The sequence below is a fragment of the Melospiza melodia genome, chromosome 9 (genome assembly GCF_035770615.1).
Source record: "Melospiza melodia melodia isolate bMelMel2 chromosome 9, bMelMel2.pri, whole genome shotgun sequence".
In the NCBI taxonomy this organism is placed as follows: Eukaryota; Metazoa; Chordata; class Aves; order Passeriformes; family Passerellidae; genus Melospiza; species Melospiza melodia.
The window spans coordinates 5749494-5768063 of record NC_086202.1 but is presented as its reverse complement, the minus strand read 5'-3'; the positions used below and the strand labels follow the sequence as shown (position 1 = coordinate 5768063).

The 18570-nt window shown below is 45.3% G+C and overlaps 1 protein-coding gene across 1 annotated transcript in view; it reads left to right on the top strand.

The window, feature by feature from the left end:
- The first annotated feature begins 2608 nt into the window (after nucleotides 1-2608).
- GRK5 (G protein-coupled receptor kinase 5) overlaps nucleotides 2609-18570 on the top strand; it is a 156199-nt gene continuing 140237 nt past the window's right edge. Inside the window, exon 1 of the mRNA XM_063163111.1 lies at nucleotides 2609-2759. Within this exon, the coding sequence (XP_063019181.1) occupies nucleotides 2708-2759 (52 nt within the window). The 5' untranslated portion in view covers nucleotides 2609-2707. The remainder of the gene's footprint in view (nucleotides 2760-18570) is intronic.

Genomic DNA, 18570 nt, shown 5'->3' with positions numbered 1-18570 from the left:
ACACTCACTGCTGTCCCTGCTCCCACAGGAGCTGGAATAACCCCTGTGTCCCAGCACACTCACTGCTGTCCCTGCTCCCACAGGAGCTGGAATAAACCCTGTGTCCCAGCACACTCACTGCTGTCCCTGCTCCTGCTGGAATAACCCCTGTGTCCCAGCACACTCACTGCTGTCCCTGCTCCCACAGGAGCTGGAATAAACCCTGTGTCCCAGCACACTCACTGCTGTCCCTGCTCCTGCTGGAATAACCCCTGTGTCCCAGCACACTCACTGCTATCCCTGCTCCTGCTGGAATAACCCCTGTGTCCCAGCACACTCACTGCTGTCCCTGCTCCTGCTGGAATAACCCCTGTGTCCCAGCACACTCACTGCTGTCCCTGCTCCTGCTGGAATAACCCGTGTCCCTGCTCCCTCGGGAGCTGGCTGAGCGTGCCTCCCGCTGCCAGGATCGAGGAGCCTGCGGGAGCTGCGCCGCTCACGAACACTAGGTAGCTCCGTGGCATTTCCAAACTCCTGACAGATCTGTCGTAACTCGTTTGATAAATAGGATTGCCCTTTCAGGCATTAAATATTTGAAACTATACAGGGCAACATCAGCACATTGGAGTCATGCTTTTGTGCCACAGGGCAACACTGTGGGTGACTCCGCATATCTCGAGGTACATACAGATATGAGATAAGAGGAGCAGTACAGCTGTTCGATGCACGTGCTGATTTCCAGTGCAACTCATACTTGAGCTCTTCAAGATCTGCCCTCTTCATTCAGGCACCTCTATAAAAATAACTCACCAAACACAGTCAGTGCTCCCTGGGGAGTCTCCCATGAAGGTAAATCCCACTGACCAGTCTCATCCTGAGGCACAGCAGACACAGCAATATCCCAGTGCTGCTGCAGCGAGTGGCGCTTCACAAAGTGGCACTTAGACACATGCCTTCATTTGTCCTCTGGAGAGAGGAGTTGCTTGTGGCATTAAAAACATTCTGTATAGAAAAAGTTCTGTCTTCCACCGACCATCAGCCTTGTTGCAATGGTTGCATTGTCCTTATGATGATCATTAGTGGGAGGCTGGGCAGGGATGTGAAGCGCACTTAGAACTGAGCATAATCTGGTCTGTTTACATCAGTGCTTGCACAGAAGAGTTCAAACAACAAGCAGGGCAGATGCTCCTTAGGAGCCTCATCTCAGTGCTAAGGCTCTGGTTTCCAGGAAGCAATTTCTCCCTCAAGAATTATTTAATCAGAGAAAAATCTTCCGGTACTTACTGACACAACTGCTGCTGTATAGAACTTGTATTACAAAGAAAGGAACCTCAACATGGAATGGCTCTGAAAGCTGAATGTTTTTCTGAAGCTACAGGAGAAAGGCTGTGGAATATTGTTCATAGCAATGCCACCTGCTATGCAAAATAACTTTCAAAGGTCAAACCTTTGACACTTAATCAGGTACAAAAGGCATTTATTGTAGCAATTTTACCCGCAAGGTATTATTCATTAAATGAATTTCTCATCTATTTCCTATGTTCAGAAAATGTGTTCTAGGCAGTCTGCAAGCTCTGCTATTGCAGGCCATTTCTGTGTGGCTGTGGAAAGAAATAAATTGGTACAATAAAAATAAAAGAAGAAAAGAGTAGTGTCTGTGCTCCACTTACAAGAAGGTGCATGTTAATTTGATTTGCTTCATGTGGATTTAATCAATGCAAATATAGATGGAAGAAGAGTGTCAGTGGGAGTAATGGGTCGTTTTTATTTCTCTTTCATTGCTTGACCTGATGAATCGATCTACCCCGTTGCTAGGAAAATCAGAATCATGCTGACATGAGCATCTGTCCTATGTAGACAGGGGAGAGCTTATGTTGTAATCTAGCGCTTAAAATTCACAAACTTTCCACAAGTGGCTGATGCTTCACACAGCTCCTTACAAGGGTGAAAACAATGGTGTGGGGGGAGATGGGGTTCCCTCGGGTTCTTCTGTGGGGGCTTTTGAGATCCCGAGGAGAAGGGCGGGGGGCGGGAGATATCTGCGGGTGTCGGCGACCCCTTCCCACGAGCGTGGGCACCTGCGGGGGGTGACACGCACCAAGAGCCGGGCTGGGGAGCCCTGGGGACCGCGGGCAGGACAAGCGGAGCCCCGTACCGCGGGATGGAGCGCGGCACCAGGGCTGCGCCGGGGCCGGCACCGCGGGAGCCCCGAGCATCCCCGGCGGCGAACACCCATCCCCACGGTCCGGGACGCTCTGCCCGGCGCCTGTCCGTGCCCCTGCCCGTGGTCTCGCCCTCCCCGAGGCGGACAGCGGCCGTCCCTCCCTGCGGACTCAGCACGGCTGCGGAACCGGCGCCAGGTGCGGCGGGGCCGCCCCAGGACTACACGTCCCGGCGTGCCCGGCCCGGCGGGGCCGGCGCCTGCGCGGGGCTGCGGGGCCGCTCCGCGGTGCCACACCCCCGGGGAGGGAGGCAGGAGCGCCCGAGCCCTCAAACCACCGGGGGAGCCGGCGGGGCGGAGGATGGAGTAGCGGGGCGCGGCGGAGCCGGCAGTGCGGGGAGCGCCGCCTCCGCCCGGCAGCGCGGGGGAGCGGGCGGGCAGGCGGGCGGGGATGATGCGCGGGGGGACAGCGCGCTAGGGGCAGGAGGCGGGTGGTCGCCCGGAGACTCCGCACCTCGGAGTGACGTCCTGCTGCAGTGCCGCTGCCTGCGCTGCCCGAGCTCGTCAATGGAGCTGGAAAACATCGTTGCCAACACCGTTTTGCTGAAAGCCAGGGAAGGTGAGAGAGCGGCGGGAGGGGAGAGGGGGCTGGAGCATCCTTGTCGCAGTCGCCCCTCCGCGGAGCGATGCCCGCGGGATGCGGGCGGGCGCCGGTGGGGATGCGCGCCGGTCCCGCCGGCGGCGGCTGTCGGGGTGCCATGTGGCCGTGCCGGCGTTGGAAACGGCTTGTTTGAGACGGAGCCCTGGCGAAAAGGAAAATACCGCTGTTTTTCCCTGTGCGCGGGGGTTTGGGAAAGGAAGTGAATGAGATTGCAGAGATTACAATATTCACCCATCTCTTCCTTCCCCCTTCCCGCCTCCCCCCCTCAAATCTGGTCCCACAGATTGTGCTATTTCAGCGTCTATTGTTAAAGGTCAGCTGCAGATGCATTCATTCAAAAGGGCTTAGCAAATCTGCAAATAGCTTTCCGCGCCGTGTGGTGAGACCGGCAGGATCGTATCGCTTCCCCGTACAGTCATTGCCTTATTCGGCGTTATTAGGTGAGATCATGTTGCTGCAAACATGCCCATTGTTGCGAGCGTGTTTGTCCCCGGCCGGAGCCGGCCGGAGGGGCTGGGGGCTGTCCCCTGCCCGCGGCTGGCGCGGGGGTCTCCGAGCGGGGTTTGTCCCCCGCGGCCGCCGCCGCGCTCGGGCAGCCCCGGGGATGCTCCGGGCGATGCCGGAGCCGCCGCCGCGGAGCCGCCGCTGCTCGGCGCGGGGCGCCCTCGGCTGCCCGGGGGCTCCCCCAGCATCCCCGTCCCGACGCCGAGGGCTCGCAGGAGCGAACCCCGACAGCCACCGGTGGATCGGGCTCCCGGCGCTTTCTTTCGCCCCGTGCGGAGCGGACGCGGTTTCCTCTCCCCGCGCTGGCGGAAATCCTCCCGCGGCCGCGGGGCGCTGCGCACGGCGGGGCCGGGCTCGGGGTCCCCGCGGAGCCCCGTCCGCCCGGAGCATCCCTCCGGCTGGAGCGGGAGCGCCGCGCACAAGCAACACGTCCTACGGCTGCGGCATCGCTGCCAAGACGCGATCGCCTTCTGTCTGCTCCAGCCCGGTTTTATGTTTGTGTTTATTTACTTGCTTGCTGCTTAAAATAAGGCATTTTTCCAAGCCCTTGGTCAGAGTTTCTTTCATGAGAGCACTTGCTGGAGCGTTTTTAGGTGCGCTGCAACCTGCAGCCTGCGCTCCACCGCCCGCCGGAGCGCTGGAGCTGCCTGCCCGCTTGGGTGGGCTTCAGCTCCGGCCACTCCGGAGCTGTGGAGCTGCGAGTAAAGCTGCGTTCATTTTCTAAGAGAGATCATTCAAATAGTCCGCCCCTGGAGCGATCCTTTTGCTGGGAAAATAACTCAAATTGTAGAATAGTGTTTATATAACTCACAGGCTGTTGAACTTTTGAGGCTTAGCTAAAGAGTAAAGTCCTGAGATCGTCCCAAAAAAGCTCTACAAATAATAATAAGGGCAAAGGTGTTCAGCAGATCAGTGAATTATAACTTTTTGACTTCTGATGGAGATATTTTATTTTCTGTTGTCATTTTATATGTTGTTTAGGATGCAGTTGCTGTTACCAGTCATACAATACTGGTTTAGATTTCAGCAGACTTTAGGAATACTTTAAAGGACTGGTATTAATTACAGTTATTGTGTGTTGTTTACAGAGAGCTGATATTTTGCAAGTAATTTTAAATGTGCCGTTCAGTTTTATGGTCCTTTTCTACCATTCTCAGGAAGATGGTTACAGTCATGTTGCTTTATTGTGTTAGAATTGCATTAAAGAAGCTGTTAGCTATAATCCCAATGGCAGAAATTTATCAAGATTTCCTCCAAACTACATTGCAAGTGTTCTTTATACCACGTATGAATCTCCAACAACATTTTTGGAGGCCTGGTGCTAATTTATTTTAAAGCTTTTTTTTTTTTTGGAGGGGATATGAAATTTTTTCAAAGGAAGAACAAGGGCAAATGATGTACCTGACATCAGAGCCACAAGTATTATTGCTGTATGAGATAGGTTGCCACACTTCAGTTATTGTTGCAGGCTGCTGTGGGTAAAGTTGTTTTAAAATTTGCAGTGAGTAATGTAGGTGGCCTTCATTGCAGATGAAGAAGGCAGACAACATATGCAAGACCAAGAGTAAAAGCAAGTTAATATATTGAAGATTATGGTATCTAAAAATAAGTTTGTTCCAGGTTCTGCAGACTCCATCAACAGATTTAGCTGGGTGAAATGTGTAGCCTAAGCCAAGTATGTGCCTGTGTGTTTCCACTGGTGAAGTCAAAATCAAAAGCTGTGTTAGCTCAGTCACATGCTGGTTGGTGCCTGCAGTGTGGTCCTTAATGTTGGGAGGAGAGAAATGATGGAACCACTCTGCAAATGTCAGTAAAGGCAGAAGTTTTGTCAGAATTGCAAGGGGAGCACAAACCTACTCTCAGTAGCAAAAGGAGTGTCAAGCAGGGGTTTAGGTAGAGCTGCAGTGTGAAATCCAGCAGTGAGGACATTTCAGGGAGTCAGAAGTAGGGCTGAGTGGCCACCACAAATGTTTCATAGCAAATATTGGTTTAAATTTTGCAACTCTTTTGCTCTGGCCTTGGTAGCTTTTTTTTTCCCCCTGTAGTCCCTTGTCTAAGTTCCTTCACCCCAGATGTAAAGTGAGCTTTTTAGCTGAAATACCAGGGGGCAAGTTTTATAACTGCTGCACAAATACTTGCACTTAAATCCTGATGATCACAATGAGAAGCACACCCAGAATTAGCTGATGCCATGTGATACATGAGTAATCTTATTAGAGCAACAAAAAGAGTAAATGTGGTTCACATACAAAAATGCATTTCAGTGAATAATTTTGAGCAGAGAATAAATTTCGGGAAATTTTAATATTTTTGCAGAATATGAAGGTTTTTGACACAAAATTACACATAAGTTACTTGTTATACTCAGAAGTCTGTCAGTTTGAACATGCAAGAATGGAGATTTACTGCATTTGAAAGTCCATTCATTATTTATTAGGAGTAAATTTATGCTTTTTCCTCAACTGTAATTTCTCATTTCTTGAATGCAAAGTCCCATTTCACAAATCACTAATCCCTTTTCAGGCTGAACAGAAAATACATCTGGTTTAATTATAGGAACCAAATAGGTATTTGGGAACTATCTAGCATTGCCTGGGGAGAAGAATAAGCTAAGAAGGGAAGGCAAGAAAGATGAGAGTCATAAAGAGAAAATCAAAACAATAACAATTGCAGTCATTTTGGGTTGAGTAAGAACCCCAGATTTTGAGGTGATAAAACATTTATCTGGACCTTCATGGCATCATAGAATGGTTGGGTGGGAAGGGACCTTAAATCCCATCCGGTGCCATGGGCAGGGACACCTCCCACTGTCCCAGGCTGCTCCAAGCCCTGTCCAACCTGGCCTTGGGCACTGCCAGGGATTGGGATCCACAGCTGCTCTGGGCACCCTGTGCCAGGGCCTCACCACCCTCACAGAGAACAGTTCCTAATTCCCAATATCCCATCCAGCCCTGCCCTCTGCCAGTCTGAGCCATTTCACTGCCCTTTCTTTCCATCAGCCTTCGTGTTCCTGAGTCTCAGCAGTGGTGGCTGAGGCTCAGAAACTCCCAGCCATGAGCATTGGAGATCCCCCAGCTGCCATCCAGGCTGGGCAGGGAGCCCCAGGTCACCTTCCAAATCTGTGATGTGGCAGAGGCCATCATCAGAAACAAGGAGCCAGGAGAAACCAAGAACTGAGTCCCCCTGGCCTCAGAGGAACTTTAACAATCCTAATCCAGAATTTCAGTTGTATCCACAGTCTTGAATCTACTCTTGCCTGTCAAAAGACAAGTCTTTCAAAGAGGCTGATAATTAAACTACAGTCTTTGTAATAAAAATAAGCAACAGGTTTATTTAACAACATGAAAACATGACCAAAGCATGGTGATTACCTGAATACTCTTCCTCGTGAACTGTTCCATCCCAGCCGTAAAATCAGCCCTTCCCTGATGTTTCCTGCTGCTTCTGTGGGCATGAGCTTCCTCAGATAACCCAAAACACATTTCAAAACTGAACTACAACTTGACTCTAAAATTGCAAAATCCTTAAAAAATTTGTGCAGACAATTCTCACCACTTTGGAGTTCTCATGATAACTCTGATGTCTAATTTAGTCATTAGTTTTAAAGCAGCCACTTTGGAAGATGAAGTGTGGTTTTTTGTCAAACCTAGAGTTTTTAAAGCGCAAAATTTACCGTGTAAAAGGAAAAAAAAAAATCTTCAACCACTGAAACACAATGCAAATGCTTTTTTCCCTTTTTAGGTAGGCTGGAATTCTAAAATGAGCTTATTTGTGGCGCCCAAGCAGAGCCTCCTGTTGGCCTAGACAAAAGGGGAGACCTTTCATGCACTCAGAATTTTTTGATGCATGCACACTGATGGCATATAACATGCAAAATGTTCATAAATTGCTGTATTTTTAGCTTGCTTTTGCAGGATGATCACAGGAGAGATTTGTGTGTGTCCGTACTGGCAGAAGACTAGCAATAAATCCTAAACATGAAGCGTGGTTGCTTTCCAAGAACTTGGCTGAGGAGCAGTTGGAAAAAGGGCAGGAGAACAATGAAAAGCATATTTTGAAGGAAAGAAGGTGGCTGTAGTGGCAGCCAAAACTCTATGGAGAATATGATTATTGCAACTTCATTAACCAGTGCACTGAATGCAGAATCTAAGGTCCTGTCCTCCATCCCTTGAAGTAAACCCAACATTCCTTGTATGACAAACATTGTGAGCAAAGGAAGCTTCCATGTGGTGTCTCAGTTTAGTTTTCTTTTTGGAGTTCAAGAGAAGCTCACCACTGTAATAGCTTTCAAAAAAATTATTTCAAGAATGGAGTCAGCCATTGCTTCAGATGCAACAGGGTGCTTTCAAGCAGTAGTTTAAAAAAATTAGTGTCTTGGAACCATTTCTTCCTGGGGAAGAAATGGTACCTGGAAGAGTCAAGACTATCTCATTATATTTTAATCAAGGAAATTCAGAAAAGAGGATTTTTCAGGCCTTTCTGAAAAGAATGTGTAAGCCTGAATCATGTCAAAGGTTCTTTTTAGAGAAGGTAATTAGTTCTGTAGCCACACCTGGCTTAGGACAAACGTGAGTGTGTAGAACTGGCTTGAAATATATTTCCTATATTGTTTTGTTAACATTTTTTGATAGCAGGGCTGATTCAGAGCAAGGTGGAGCTGTGTCTGTGGTCTTGGTGGACACTCTGGGGTTCTCCAGTCTGCAGACATGGGCAGCAGGGCAATGCTGGAGAAATAAGAGCTCTTCCATCCAAACTTTTTCACTGCTCCTTCCTGTGTTGTTGGTGGAACTGTTATGGCCTGATTGCTATCTGTCTTGTTGGGTTTGTAGGCATTTAAAAATATTTAGTGGTGAGCCAGGTTATTAACACAGAGAACCTATTATGTAGTAAAACTTTTAGTACAAATGTTAACTGTGGAGGTTTGAGTAGAACTACTTACATCTGCTCCATTAATCTCATGGGATTGCTTTCCTCAAGTGCAAAATAATAAATCTAAGAAGAGACTGCCTGTCTCTGTTATCAGTGTGTTCTTTTTCTGAGAAGGTTTTAACTTCGTGTTGCTGAAATTATCCACTCAGAAAAGAATTTTCAGTACTTATACAAGACATTGACATAACTTTATGACTCTTTTTTTGTCTTAGTTAAGAATACTCTGACAGTTTAATCAAAAACACCCAAAAGAGGTGGTTTTAGTGATGCTCTACTGAGTGTTGCCAGAGCAGCAGCATGGGGACCAAACCAACCCATGTGTCTTTGTGATAAACAGCTGCAGAATGAAAGTTCTAAACACAGTGATGCCCCAAGATGAGCCCTACCTGTCCAAGCCTTTGTCCCCAGTGAGTTGGGTTGGCATGAGCTGCCCCATTTTGAAGGAGAAAATGTTTAAAGAGGAATCCAGCAGCTCTGACTTTGCTGCTTTAGGCCCTGTGGGTGTTACACCTGCTTGGTGGCTGAAATTGCTTCCTTTTTCCTTTATACCTGTGGGCAGCACAATGTGTTACTCCTGGAAAAAAACACACTACAAAGACCCCACAATTGCATCCTGGCTTGGAAATGAGCTCCATTTCCAGGTAGTGCTGTGCCAGCTGAGAGCTGCCAGTGATCTCTTCCCAGCTCAGAGGATGGAGAAATGTGTGCTGAGGACTTGGGTGCCTGCAGGGAGGGGTCTGAAGCCCCAGCTGTGTGGTCAGACTTGCTGCAGATGTGTTCTGATCCCCACAAACCTCAAAACTGGCTGCCAGGATGGGGCAGGGTCCTCCTGCAGGGGTAGAGACACCAGTTGTGGTTTTGTTGTTCAGCTGACTGATTGTTCTCCCACGCTGATTTTCTGCCAGTGTTACTCTGTGGATGACTTCTGGTTTGTATGGATCCAGGGAAAGCTACAATATCACATCAGGATCCATATTGTTGCACTGAAAAACTTTAAAAGCAGATTGCTTTATCAAAGCAGTTACTGTGCTTATGTAAAAATCCAACCAAATAAACACAGGACAGAAAACTGGGAGTTAGGGATTTAACTCATGCTCATCTGAGATCTTCCCCTGCATCTTTATTTTGAAAATATTCTGTGTGCTCTATGACTTTTTTGTGTGGCAGAGGGGAAGAAAATAATTGGTTGCCCCCTATTTTTACTGGCATGTAATCTAAACAATAACAAGATGATATAATCCTAATATTTCTTTAAGACCACAGGATGTGAAATTAAATTAAAAGGCCAGAAAAATAAAGAACCCTGCAGTTTGATTACACTCAGCTGGATTATCTTTGTAATTATTTTCCTTGGAAGATTTAAAAATGCGTACGGCTTTGTGAAAAAGATTAAGTAGGGAAACCAAAATTAAAGTAAACAATCTAAAGAAAATATTGCAAAGATGATGGGTATTTTACTTAATTTTAAAAATGCACCAAGTTGCCTGTTAAAAATGAAAGGATGGAACAAAACACAGGTGAGGAGGAAGATGGATGAAGCTGTTCCACTGGCTCAGCTGCTTCTAGCTCATATAATGTCCTTTCAGAGATAGTTGAAAAACTGTCAAAAGCAGTTATTTAGGTAAGAAGGGCAGGCTAAAAGGAGCAGAATTACACACAGGCACTCAAGCCTCAATTCAGACCTGGGAGCAAATAATACCAATAGTGAAGGCTGTCTCTGTTCCAGCATGAGAATAGTTATTCACAGAGAAGTTTCTGGTGGTACAGCCAAGGCTGAAAAATGTCTCTATCCATCATTTCCAGCACCTAGGGATGTGTTTGCTATGCATGAGTAGTCCCATGGACTTCATGGGCTCTGCTGGCTGCTTGGAAATGCAGCTTGTTTGTGCTCAGGGATCAGCCAGCTCTCACTGCAGCAGAGCTGTTCCAGGCAGTGAAACCACATGGATGGAGCTGAGGGGAAGCTGCTGGAAGCCACTGGGAAAGGCCTGCTACATCATCCTGTCCCTGGTCTGCCATGTACTTGTTAAGGTATGAAACATTTTGGTGTAAAAATGACTCCATTCATGGGTCTGTCTCTCTAGATTTTTTTTTAATGAGCCCAAGAAATCTTGGTTATCGTTTTTTTTCTCACTCCCATCTCCTTCACTCATGCAATCCCTTTTGTACAGTTTTCCTTTTTCCAGGTACTTTCTGTTCCTCCCCAGTTACAGTCTTTGCCAAGTTGAGCAGGATTTGTTCTTTCCTTCTCCCAGCCTGTCAGCTTGGATGGCCCAGCCTGGATTTTGTGCATTCAGCCCTGGAGTTCCCTGCTGGTGGTGGCTTCCTTGGCCATGCAGGGAGGCTGAACCTGCTCCTCACCCTGCCCCTCCTCAAAACCAGCCAGGACAGCTCCTGTGGGGGGGACAGGCCCTGGGGAAGGGGCAGGACCCCCAGGGTGTTTCATCAGGGTATTTCTGAGCAGTTTCTGCCGCTGAGGTTGCTGGTGGAGCTCCCTGTTGTCCCCAGGATGCCGGAGGGGTGGTGAATAAGCTGGAGCAGCTATTTTTTGCCTTGCTTGAGTATTCTCTTGGGTCCCATTGAATGCATGATTTCACTATGAGCCTGGCTTTTCCTGGTAGGCTGAAGTTATGTTGCAAGTTCTAGAAGTTACCGTATTTTTCATACAATACCTCTTTTGCTTCACTACTCAAAGAGACAATCTTTACCTTGTGTGGGTGTGGAGGATGATGACTTTTTGGATGCTGTTTGCTGGTTCCCAGTGCTCCTGAAGCCATCCCTTTTTCCTAACATCATTCTCCCACTGAATAAATTTGGATGATTTTATTTCCTCTCCCTGTTGGAATAGTCCAAATTTTTCTAGACCAAAATTCCCGTATTTTGTTCTTCCCACTTCTCTGTCTAGTTTATTTTCCCTGTCTTCTGTTTCTGACACTGCCTTTGAATTTGAGAAGTCTTTGATGTGCTGTTTAAAACACATTTAATTAGTTTGGATTAAATGTCAGTTTCCTAGCCACATGTAAGGCTTTATGTATTTACACACTCCTATTATCCTTGGTTGCTCTTTGGTCAGTGTTTAGTCTGTGTGACAAGGCTCCTGTCTAAAATTACTGAAACTTTTCTCTTTTTCCTCTGCATGCATGTGTTAGGAGAGACTTTCATGGCTCTATAGGAAGTCTCTATTTACAATGAAAGCTTTAGACTCTGCCTGCCTCAGAGTTGTCCCTCAGTTTTATCTTGTGTGCCCCAGGAAAGGCCCAACCTGCCAGGAGAATGGAGAAATTCTGTAATATTACAGTGGTGTTCACTTAGCAGCACTTGCAGAAGGCACTGATGGAAGATCTCCTCTTGTGGGGAGAAAAAATGATTAAAAAAGGAGAGAAGTGCAGCTGGAAGAAGAGGAGATTCAGAAACAAAGGGAAGATGTCAGTGATGCCAAGTGACAACAGCACCAGTGAGTCCTCCGTGACACTTCCGTCAAAATATTCCTGTAGGCAGTGCAGGGGAACTGACACCTTCAACAAGCTGATGAGCTGGAAAGGATGGATGCCAGGCTAAATCATCATTTAGCCAAGGTTGCCAGAATCTCTGTGGAAGATGTAGATATGTGTGGATACATACTCATTCATACTGGTGGTGCTTCATGCTTGTCCTTAGCTTTCTGCTGATTTCATCTTCCTCTTCCCCCTTAGCTTAGGTCTTGTTTCTTCCTGGGGATGAAGGTTATGTTGGTAATCTCTTTCAGCCAATGTTCTCTCTTCCATCTTCTTCAGTTTTGGTTGTTAGAGATGCGGTTTCTTTATTTTCCCAGTGTTCAGGGGACACACTAAAACCTCTCTATGAAGGAGGAGAGGTTTTATTGGAAAGAACTCTGGAAATCAATAGGGTTGCTTTTTGTAGGGGTGATCTTGCTACTTGCACAGCAAACCTTTCTCCTGCAGCAATCAGTGGAACAACCTGCTTTTCCTCTTTTGTTGCACAAAAATGCAACTGCTCACCATGCAAGCTTTGCAGAGGAGATTTTACTTGGCTATCAGTTATGGAAAATTAAGAGAATCAAGGCACTCATCCTTAACCTTACTATGAGAGGAAGGATGGTTGCCCAGTGCAACATTTGGAAGCTGTGAAAAAGCTTACAAGTACAGAAGTTTGGACTAATCTATGAATAACCCCTTTCTATTTCCCTCCTTAACAATTCCACATCTACATTCCATCTTTGCATCATGGTTTTGTGTTTTCTTGGGATGCCAAATTACAAATCATACATTGAGTGAGAATTCCTTGTGAAGCACACATCTGGGAAAGTTTGTGCTTTGTTTATTTCAGCAGCAGCAGAGTTTTGGGAAGAGCTATGCAGATGATTTACATATGATGTGAGGTTCTCTCGGGGTTACCTCACACCTGTCCTGGAAGCTTTGTGTGTTTAGTGTGCATCTCCTTCCACTCTTTGCTGGGTGAGAGACAAGGAATGGTTCAGGAATGAAAAAAAAAACCCTCAAAACTTTAGCACTCTGGTTTGGAGAGCTGGTGATAGAGCAGAAAAGCATTTGAAGTAAATCTCCTTCTTGTCACATGTCACTGATGGACACTGAACAGCAGCAGGTGCCTGGAAAGGCTTGGATATCACAATCCCTCCTCAGGCTGATTTCTTCAGCCTCCCATTCAAGGGACTTACTGAGCAAAAGGGACCCTGTGAGACTTAACTATCCTTTGTGAACTTATTTAATCCATTTTTTGGATCACATTTCTGCTTTTGGCCTGAGCAGCTTTCTGTGGTGATGAGTTCCATCATGTAAGAAAGGCATGCAAGCTTCCCCACATGTGTCCTTCATGAGGGACTTGGTCAATGCATGACTTATGTTTTGGCAGCCTCAGAAAGCAGCCATTGTGAACACGTGGAAGTGTCTTGGAGGGGGAAGAAAGGGAATTATCCACAAATCAGTCAAATATTTCTGGGTTTTTGCTGTGTTGGTTTGGTTTTAACTTTTTTTTTTTAACATGTTGATTTCATTGCTTCTGTGATTTATATTAGACCATCCATGATTTTATAACCTTTTATCATGTCCTCTTATAAATAATGTATCTCCATGCTGAAAGGTCCAAGTCTGTCATCTGTGACCCTCTACATCTTCTAATTCTCTGTCCTTTTTTTGAATTGGGTGACCAAAACTACCTGGCACTGGTGTGCACCGTGGGCAGTGGCACAGTGATGCTGACCACTTTGCACTTTCTTCTTGTCACCATTTTTAGTTGATGTTTGTTTGTGTTTTTTCCCCACTGCCACAAGTATTCATTACTAGGCCTATTGATGGTGAGCTCAGAAATTTGTCTCCTGAGCTGCAATGTTTAATTTGGAGCCCATTGTTTGGTGGATATAGCAAGAGTTGTTTTCTTCCATGAGCAATACTGTGCTGACACAGAATATAGCTTTTTTTTTCCTCCTAATTTTTAAGTGATTTAGTACTGCAAAATGCTCCTGCAACTCTTTGCAGGCTGTTTTTGTTACAACTGTCCTGAAGAAATTCATCTTGGCAGCAGGTGCCATCTTGTTATTTATCTCTTTTCCAGACCATTTATAAATACACTGAATAGTCTGTGTGGCACCCTGTGAGCAGCCCTGCTCCACTGTCAAATTCTTATCCCTGATTTTCCATCTTGTCAACTGCTACTGGCTCACAGCAGGGCCCTCTCTCCAGAAACTGTTTAGTTTCTTAAGAATTGTTGGGGAAGGTCACTGCCAAGAAAATCACTGCTCAAAAGTGTCAAAATCCACCTGCCCAGGCAGCTGTGAGTACAGCCAACTTCTTCCAGAGGTGGGGAGGAAAAGGGAATGAGAAATGTAGGAATTTGCCAGCTGATGGCAGTGTTTGAAGGAGCCATTCCTGAGACAACTGAAGATTGGCAAAGAAATGAAGGTTGCACCAAGGGCTGAGGGACAAGGTCCCAGGTGAACACTTGAAATGGGCACTGTGAAATGCACCCATCACATCTCAGAGCCTGGTGTGAGGTCAGTGGTCACCCCTGATGCCCCAGAGGAGTGTGTGATACCTGCCAGTGGGCCACTGGCCACAACACACTGAAAAATGAACCCCCAAACCCTTCCAATCATGGGAACAAAAAAAAAAAAAATAAAAGAAAATGAAAGGTGTTTTCAGGTAATTAATCTTTAGGATCTGTACACTAAATACTTGCCTCTGTCCATGCATGCATGCACAGGATCAACCTCTTCCATCAGACAGCCTAATCCAAAATCTCTAGCAGGTCTCAGGACATTTGTTATTCTGGCTCATGCAGACCTCCAGCTGCAGAATGTTTATTTGGCTGTGAAAAGTCTATGAAGTAACAATCTTTGATGGATTCAGCATATTGTTTTCTCTTCCTTTTTTGGGATGCTGTTTGCCTCCAGCTCTCCTGGGGAACACAGCTCTCTTTTCTGTGTATCATAAATACCAGAGGCCATGAAGGGCTGTGGAGGTGGCACAGGTAGGAGCCTGCACTGCGCAGAGCTTGCCTAAAAGTAATGCTGTAATCTGAGTGCACAACAAGTTAATGTTTAACCTTGCCAAGCATTTCAGGTTGCTAATAATTTATCCTTGCTTATTAGCAGCTTATGGCTTGAATAATACCACGGCACTGGGATTGTTGGTGGAGGCAAGTGAAGGAAGTAAACTCTGGCTCGTCAGCGTACTTGGGAAAGCAGATAGGGAAATTTATTATTTATTGAGTGACCTCTCCAAGACCTCTGTGTGCTGGTTGATAGAAGCAAACTGGTAATTGCAAAGAGTGAAATAAGTAGGAGGCAGCTTTTAAAAACTTACGGGCGTGCTGTGGAAATGATGCTTCCAAGATGAAGCTCAAGTCTTTATGTTGCAAATCTTTTTCAAAGGGATGGTTGGAATATATTTTAAAGCAAACGTTTACCAGCTGTGTGAAGGCATGAAGCTTGTTTAGAAGCCCAGAAATATTACAAGGTGAGGACAGAGCATGCTTTTGTTCAGAGTCCCTGGCCTAAATTTTAAGAAATACTTAGGGATTAAAAAAAAAAAAATTCAGCTTTTAGATACAATGAGCTGAGAAGAAATTAAAATAGGGAATTAACTACTGGATATTAAACTCTGTTAAAATGTGCATTCTGTGCAGGGAAGAGGTAAATGTGAGAGGTCTGGCATGTTTCTAGGGCCAGATAGCAGAGAGGGCAGGCAGCAAAGCTTTGACCTCTGCCCTTTGTTCATCTCTGTGCTCGCTGTTATCGCTCAGATCCTGGGATGCCACATCACATCTGAGAGGGGGAATGCAGAAATGCTGCCTGTGAGAACCTGCCAGTGCAGGTGCCAGCTGAAGATGCCATTTTATAAACACTGAAGAAGGTAATAAGCTTCAGATGTGAATAGTCCCATAAGGTGAACAATTTGTTGACAGGGCAATTTGAGCAGTTGCTCATCAGTGAAATTCTTTACATTCCTGGCTCTTGCCTTGTATGGAAAAAAACACATTTTGTATAAGTTCTTGGAGGGCCTGATGCCTAATTCCACCAGATAATTGTGGGAAGACTGGTTTTTAAGGAGGTTTTGCTTGTTTCATTAAAAAGGTGATGAGATTTGCAGGTACTTTGCTAACATAGATATACACTATTACTTTTATCTTTTCAGCTGGACTGATTGCAAATCAGCTGGACTGATTGCAAAAAACACAAACAAGTGAGGTATTAACTCCTCTAATATCTCATTGCAGATGGAGTTTCATTTGACCTTAGTAGATGATGTTCAGCTGGAGGATGAAGCTAAGTTTTAGGATTGCAAAGTTTTGCACAGGAGTGAATTTTGCTTTTTATAAATCTTACTGTTTTCCTCTAGGGAGGGGGAAGAGGGAGAGAAATAGCTTGACAGGAATCAGTTGTTTTGATTTTAGATAATGTGAGGAAATGGTATCTTCCAATAAATACAGATTTTATTAAAGTTGAATACTGTGACAAATAGTTTAGACTTAGAACATCAGATTTGGTATGTAAGCAGAGCAACTCCACTGAGATTTGAGAGCATTGCTAAGATTAATGAAATATACTTCGTAAAGAAGGGCAATGATTCACTGAGTAAAAATAGGCAGCATCTTAAAGACCTTGTAAACACAGCTATTAATTTTACAACTAGAATCTTACACTCTTTGTCTTAGTCTGAGAATAATGCCACTGCATTCCCTGACACTGTTCAGTGGGTGCAAATTCAGCTCTTAAATAGATTTTAAAACAGATTCTGACAGTGGACACAGTTGCATTTTTGTTTGCATGCTCTGTCCATGCCTTGGAACAGCTTCATGGTACTTCTGCTGTATAAAATATTAATCTCTTCCCTCTTAAGCCATCACCCACACCACAAATCCTGCTTGATACACTTGCTGCAGCCAGGAATGACAATACAAAAGGAGCCACAACTGGCATTTTCCTACTTTTCTACCTACTTATTTCAGGATTTAGCAGTCTATAAAGTACTCCTTGGTATGAGGCACTTAGTGCCCCCCATTTCTGATTGTGCTTTATGCTTAGTTTGATGCCATAGTTCATATTTGATTTGAGGGAAGGGGAATCTCTTCCCCCTTCTCTTCCTCAGGTCTTGTAATTTTTATTCATTCTTTTCAGTATGAGAGAGAAGATTTCTTTATCTAGACACACCTCTGTGTTGATCTTTCTAACAGCTCCTGTCTTGATCTACATGAGGTGTATATTTGTTTTCTTTCAAAAGAAGGAAGCCTCAAAATTTGGGCAGGAGGCAAAGGCTCAATTCAAGCTCAATTATATAATTTCTTTTTTAATGGAACATGGCAAAGTCACCATAATTTTCCATTGAACCCACTGGCCATGAGTGTCTTTTTTTTTTTTTTCTTTTTCTTCTAAGCTAAAAAGCACAAGGAAGCATATTTGGTGCCAATTCTTTTAACTTTTGAGAAATAAGCCAAAGGCTCAGCTTACTGCTTATGCAGGAATATTAACAATCACTTTATATCAATGGGGTAAGCACAGAGATGGCAAATAAAATTTGCTGAACTCTGTGAATTCTGTAGGGTTTTAAAAATTTCTCCTCACCATTGCGATTTACTGTTTTTACCATTCTTGCAGGGTCCTGAACCTCTGTTTTTAGACTAAAAGCAAGAATCCAGTAATTCATCTCCATGAAAAAAACAGTAACCTGCCTATAGGATGAATCAGTCCAGTTGATCAGACTGGTATTTGGATATTTAAAATCAAATGCTTAGGCTTTCATGTCAATCTATAACTACTGGCACAGACCTCGGTATAATTTGTGCTCTGACTCCACCTTGTTTTTAGCAGTGGAGGAGTGTTATTTGACAAGCAGCTCCTTTCCTGACCAGGGTAACCCACAAACCAACCACTACAACGTGGTGGGAAGTGACGGGATGTGATCTATGGTGGTGAACACTCTCATTTGTAAATGTTCCTGTCTGTGGCTGTCTACCTCTGCCTGTCCTCTCACTGCACATGCTTTTCATGAAGAAACAACAGTACTTTTTGGGCAAGGTGCAGATCCCTTAGAGGATGCTGTAGCTGGCCTTTTGAGTGGTGGGAATTATTTCCCTCTGCTGCATCCCAGCTGTGCAGTGCCCTGGGGCTCTGCCCCTTTCCCTGTCTGCATGGGACGGGCTCAGGCTGTGGCCCCTTCATCCAGTCCCTGGGAGCAAGAAATTCCAGTCCTGGGAGACATATCAGGGACTCACAGCTGTTTAAGAGGGGTCTGGGATCAGTTAGAAAGTGAGCAATTTTTCTAAGTGTGAGTAAATCCTGCACCTGGAAAGAGGAAAGGACTCAGGAGACTGAAACTGGAGAGGAGCAGGCCACCAAGCACCACTCACAGTTGTGTATTTCAGCACTGGCATTGAAGATTTTTTTTTACTGCCTTTTAAGTTGTGATGGATGAGGCTGGAGAGTAGGAGAATGGTTTCTACCACCAATAAACTTGGTGCATCTGAGTCAACTGTTTAATCTTTCATGGTCAAAAATCTCTTCTGCAACTGACCTGTGTTCTGTAAAGCAGCTGAACTTAAGGCTCTAATAAAGGAATATTAATGCAGGTGTCTCTATTCCATGGAAAACAGAGTATGCAATGATGTCCCCTTCTGCTGTGGAGCAGCATGTGGTTTTTATTTTCTGTGCATAAATCAGCATATTTTATTTGTTTTGTAGTAATTTGTAATACATGGATCAGTGTATTCTACAGGAATTTACACTACTTATTCAGGAATGATCCCCTGTTTAATTGTTAGGGCTAATTTTTCAACCTGGCTCTTCCATTAGCTGTGCCATGTAAGCAAGTTTTAAAAAATGCAT